At 39.6% G+C, this 5,471-nt stretch overlaps 1 protein-coding gene across 1 annotated transcript; it reads right to left on the reverse strand.

Annotated features, from left to right (window-relative positions):
- Positions 1-4,118: 4,118 nt before the first annotated feature.
- LOC118829889 (ubiquitin-conjugating enzyme E2 L3-like) lies at positions 4,119-4,484 on the reverse strand. The gene has a single exon (XM_036736726.1). It carries the CDS (start codon positions 4,482-4,484, stop codon positions 4,119-4,121), a length of 366 nt encoding a protein of 121 aa, XP_036592621.1.
- Positions 4,485-5,471: the final 987 nt, after the last annotated feature.

Raw genomic sequence — 5,471 nt, forward strand, 5'->3', positions numbered from 1 at the left:
ATCCCCATTTTGTTCTTGAATTTGGGGATTGGTAAAATATAACAGCACACATACACATTGTCTGGAGGATGAAGGTATAGACTAAAATGTCTTTCTACTCATTTTTCTCAACTGTTTATCACTTTGGTCTGGGTAAATGCTACTTAGCTGAGGCACATTACTAATTGGGAACATGCTAGGCCACATCTCTTCCTTATTCACCTCTCTATTTTCCAGCCTCACAGTAGATTCTAGACAAATCTACAGATTTTTATTCCAGACTTGCATAAACTTTCAAACTCTATTATGTTCAAATACCAACTCAAATAAAGGTTAGTGGGCTAAATTTTTCTTTTATCTAGCAGAGGGATGTCTGAGAGAAAAGGGAAGAGACCAAAATGAAAGGGGAAGGGGAGTACAAAGTGCTGGATGGTCTAGCCCATTGAAGATACCACAGCCAGTGCTAAGTTTCTATCTTGAAAGAAGAAACAACTTTTTTTGCTGAGATTCTGGAGGCAAAGCAGTTCATGTAGAGGTTGCTAGAAGCCAGGAATTGGGAAAGGAAGAAATGTCTCTGAGGGGAAATTATCACCAACTAGGTCAACTCAATACTTTAGAACCTCATTGACTTTGAACACTGGACTTTGATTACTCTAGAAGAGAGTAAGGTTGACAGCTTTGTGTAACCCTGCCTCACTTAAATCCCATTCACCTGCAAAAATGACATCACCCCATGATGCCATTGGTCCTTTTTGAAAATGAAGGACAAACAACAGTTATGTGCCAGGCACTGTGCTAAGCCCTAGGGATACAAAGAGTCAAAATATAGTCTTTGACCTCAAGGAGTTTAAAATCTAATGTAGGAGGCAAAAAGCTAACAAATATATACAAAACGAGCTGTATACAGGATAAATAGAGAGTAATTAAAAGACAGAGAACATTCAAATTAGGAGGAGCTAGGGAAGGCTTCTTATAGAAGATGGGATTTTAGTTGAGACTTAAAGGAAGCCAGGGAGGTTGGTAGTTGGAGTGGAAGAGAAAGAGCATTCCAGGCATGGGGCACAGCGGGACAAAATATCCAGAGCTCAGAGATGGAGTGTCTTGTTTGTGGAACAGTCAGGAGGCCAATATAGAAAAGTATGTGCTGGGGAATAAGGTGAAGAAGATTAAAAAGGTTGGAGGGAGCTAGATTATGAAGGGCTTTGAATGTCAAACAGAGCATTTTGGTTTTGCTTCTAGAGGCCACGGGAGTTTATTGAATAAGGTGTGACATGATCATTCCTGCACTTTAGGAAAATCACTCTAATGGCTGAATGGAAAGTGGTTGTAGGGGGAGAGAATTGAGGAAGACAGGCCCACCAACAGGCTATTGCAATAATCCAGGGGTGAGGTGATGAAGGTCTGCTGTAGCGTGGTGGCAGTGTCAGAGGAGAGAATGGGAGCGTATTCAAAAATGTTTCAAAGGCAAAATCAACAGATATGGGCAACAGCTTGGATGTGGGGGGCAGGATGAGGGGGATGAGAGATAGCGAGAAATCCAGAATGATTCCTAGTTTGTAAGCCTGAGGGACCAGGAAAGTGATGTTGCCCTCTATAGTAATAGAGAAGGTAGGAGTGGCGGGAGCATTTAGGGGGAAACATAATGAGTTCTGTTTTGAACATACTAAATTTAAGATGTCTACTGGACATCCAATTCAATATGTCTGAAGGCAGTTGGAGATACAAGATTGGAAGTCATCAGAGAGATTGGAGCAGGAATGGTAGATTTAAGAAGAATTATCAGCAAAAAGATGGTAATTAAATCCATGAGAGCCAATAAGATCACCAAGAGAAGTAGTATAGATGGAGAAGAGAAGAAGGCCCAGGACAGAACCTACAGTTAGAGGGTGTGACCTGGAAGAGGATCCACAAAGGAGACAGAAGGAGCAGTCAGATATAGAGGAGGAAAAGTAGGGGAAAGTGGTGTGCCAAAAACCTAGAGAAAAGAGAATATCAAGGAGGTGTGATCCATAGAGTCAAGGAGAATGGGGATTGAGAAAAGGCCATTGGATTTGGCAATTAGGAGATCTTTAGGAGATCATACTCTTCAAAGGAATATGTGACTGTGCCTCTAGAAAATTTGTCAAGAATTATATTCTTGATTTATAGAAGTCATTCTTTAAAGATGTGCATGTTTGTACTAAACTAAAGCTTTCCTCAAAAGTCCATGTACTTGCATATATTCACTTAATATTTCATGCTCTCTTTCACTAGGAAACTCATCTGTTTATTGAATGATGCTCAGCTTACCACTACAATTTATTTGCTTTAAAATCTCCTGAGAGTTATTGGATGGGAGCAAAGGACAATTATATCAAAAACAAAAGCAGCAGCAACAACAAAAACCCTATTCCAGAAGCGGTAGTATTAATTGGGTAAATGATGGTATCTTTGACATTAGATAAGTGAATCCAAAAAGGAGGTCTCAGTTTAGCGACAAAGATAATAAGATTGGTTTTATGCAAGTTTGCTTTGGGATGCCAATGGGAGAGTCAAGTAAATAATTTGACACTTATGAGTCCACATAGGCAGTACTTAGCAGTGTGAACACAAATTCTTTCACATGAAGTCTAGTGTACTTCCTACGCTAAATATGTGCTCTGTTGGGCGGTTGGAAACATGGGTCCGAAACTTAAACTGGGAGGGAGAGGGAAGGGAAAAAGCAGTTATTAAGTACCAACTACTCATCTACTAAGGTGCCAGGCACTGTGCTAAGTAATTTTACAAACATTAACCTCATTTGACCTTCATAGCAACCCAGCAAGCTAGGTGCTATTATTATCCTCATTTTACAGTAGAGGAAACTAAGGCAAACAAAGGTTAAGTGACTTGTCCAGAATCAGATGGCTAATAAGTGTCGGAGGTTGGATGTGAATTCAGGTCTTCCTAACTCCAGGTCCAAAATTCTAGTGGAGTCTAACTCCAGGCTCTATTCCACTATCTGCCTCAAAAGAATCTCAGCAATGAACGTAATAGATTTAAAGATCATCTAGTTTGAGGTAATTGGTGAAGTAATGAGATTACCTTGGGAAAGAATGTAGAGAAAAAGAAAGAAGAGAAGAGTGACCATTGAAAAACAGTCTCTTTAAGGGATTGTAATCTGACAAAGACAAAGAAGAACAGTTAAAGAGGTAGAATAAGATCCAAGAAAGTATGGTATTTCTGAAGCCAAGACAGAGTATCCAGAATCAAGGAAATCATCAATAGTATTAAAATATTTGATAAGATCATATGGATGAAGACTGAGAAAAGGTCATCAGATTTGGTGATTAGGTGATCATTGGTTACCTATAAGATTTTCAGTAGGATAGAAAAGGTTAAAACCAAGTCATTGTTTTATTTTGGGGGGGGGAATTGCCCATTTAATTGACATTATTTTGATAACTTCAGCCAGACTTACACAACAGCCAGGCTCCTTCCTCATCATAGACTTCACCCTTGGGTTTGGCCTCATTTGGGTTTCTTAGATGTTACAAGCTCACAACCTGAATCTCACAAAGCACAGAGCCACAGGGAGGGAAGGCAACAGGACTGCTGGATTTTAGGCCATTTTCTTTCAGGGCTTGAGTTGGGGGAAAGGGAAGAGGTTGAATGGGAGATTCCAAGGCATTGTTCTGGGCATAGGGAGTGAGATTAAAATGAACTCAATGAAATAAGACTTACAAAGGGGAAGGCAGGGATCAGGACTGTGCACCAGTCACTAACTTTCTGTTTTATACCTGAAGAGAAACTGTAGATTTGAGATTGATTCAGGCAAGAAAAGAACACAACATCCTTTAAGGTAGATTGAAGCAATGATTTTTAAAACAAAGAAATCAGAACTAGAACATCTGAAATTTTTAACCCTTTCTTTACAGGTTTATCTAGACCACTTTTGATTAAGAAAACTGTAGAACTGTAACACAAGTTAACATCGGGGGGTGTTCCCTGTCAATTTCCCAAAGAGTCCTGATTGTGAGTGTGGGAAATGTACTACTCCAGGTCTCTGCTTGCCCTGGTTGGAATCAGTCATGAAAGATTTAGTCCACAGGTTGTTTTACCCCATATTTCTTTGTAAACTCTCCAGCATTCTTACAGAGTAAGAATCCCTAGAGTACTTTTCAATGTGGGTGCTCAGGCTGGGGGTCGTTCACCAGTGCTATGAGGGACTGGATGACTTGGTCAGTTTTGGTTGCTGGCTTCCAGTTTTTAGCACTAATTACTGGCAGACAGACTTGCCCTTTTTCGTCAATGTTAGGGTGGTAAATCTTTGTTTTAAAAGTGGTCTTACGTGGTTTGAATGGATACTCTGCTGGGAAGTTGTTTTCGATTCTGAGGGCTCCCTTGTCATATGGAGGGTTGTTAGGAACAATAAGTCCTTGCCTAGTCAATAAATTAGCTTCATCAACCTGGATGTTATGGAAGTTTTTCATCCCAACCTGTAGATTTTCTTCCAGCTCCTTCATCAGCCTTTGGCTGGTAGCCATTTTGGGTGTGGTGCTGCTGCTGTCCCACAATGTGTTGTGCCAAGTCATTAAGTTTTAAGAAGTATGAATAGTGAGGAGGTTGTCTACATATAGAAAAACTTTTAAAGAAGTTTGACAGTATAGTGGAGCAGAAAGATGAAGCAGAAGAACCAAGGAGGCCCCCCACCTCATTTTTTTAGAAATGAAAAGAATAGAAATATATGTAGGCAGACCAAAAAAAGCCACTGTAATGAAAGAGATTGAAGATGTTTAAGGGAAAAGGGGTGAGTGCCAGAAATCATGGAAGAATTGTAAAGAATAGGATTCAAGGTGCAGAGCAAGGGGCAAAGATTTATCTTCTGCAAATGAGGGGAAGAGGTCAGATTAAATGATGATACTGAGAAGTTTTGAGAATTAGAGGAAGGGAATTGAGGCCTCCTTCAAAATGCTTTAATCTTTTCAGTGAATAGGAAGTTGTTTGTAGGGGTAAGGGTGAGGGTGAGGGAGGTGAATGAGGGACCTGGAGGTGGGAAGGAAATAAGCATTTATATAGTGCCTATTATGTGCCAGGAACTGTCCTAAACACTTTACAAATATAGTTGATCCTCAACTTTTGCGGAGGTAATGTTCCTAGAAAATAATATGAAAGTAAAAAAATGTGAATATTGATACACTGAACCTATGGGAAATAGGGGGTTAGGTTCCTGTGACCACCAAAAGCTGTAGTCTTTTGCTAAAGATCACTGAAAATGTACTTTTCTGCACACAATTCTTTATAACAAAACATTAATTCTGATAACATATACTTTTCCTAACACAGTAACCATGAAATAACCCACAAAATACAGTGCATAAAATGAAATTGTTGTCCTTCAGTCATTTCAGTCATACCCAACTCTTTTTGAGCCCATTTGGGGTTTTCTTGACAAATATACTTTATTGGTTTGCCATTTCCTTCTCTGGCTCATTTTACAGATGAGGAAACTGAGGCAAACAGAGTTTAAATGC

This window comes from Trichosurus vulpecula, chromosome 8 (assembly GCF_011100635.1).
Source record: "Trichosurus vulpecula isolate mTriVul1 chromosome 8, mTriVul1.pri, whole genome shotgun sequence".
Lineage (NCBI taxonomy): Eukaryota > Metazoa > Chordata > Mammalia > Diprotodontia > Phalangeridae > Trichosurus > Trichosurus vulpecula.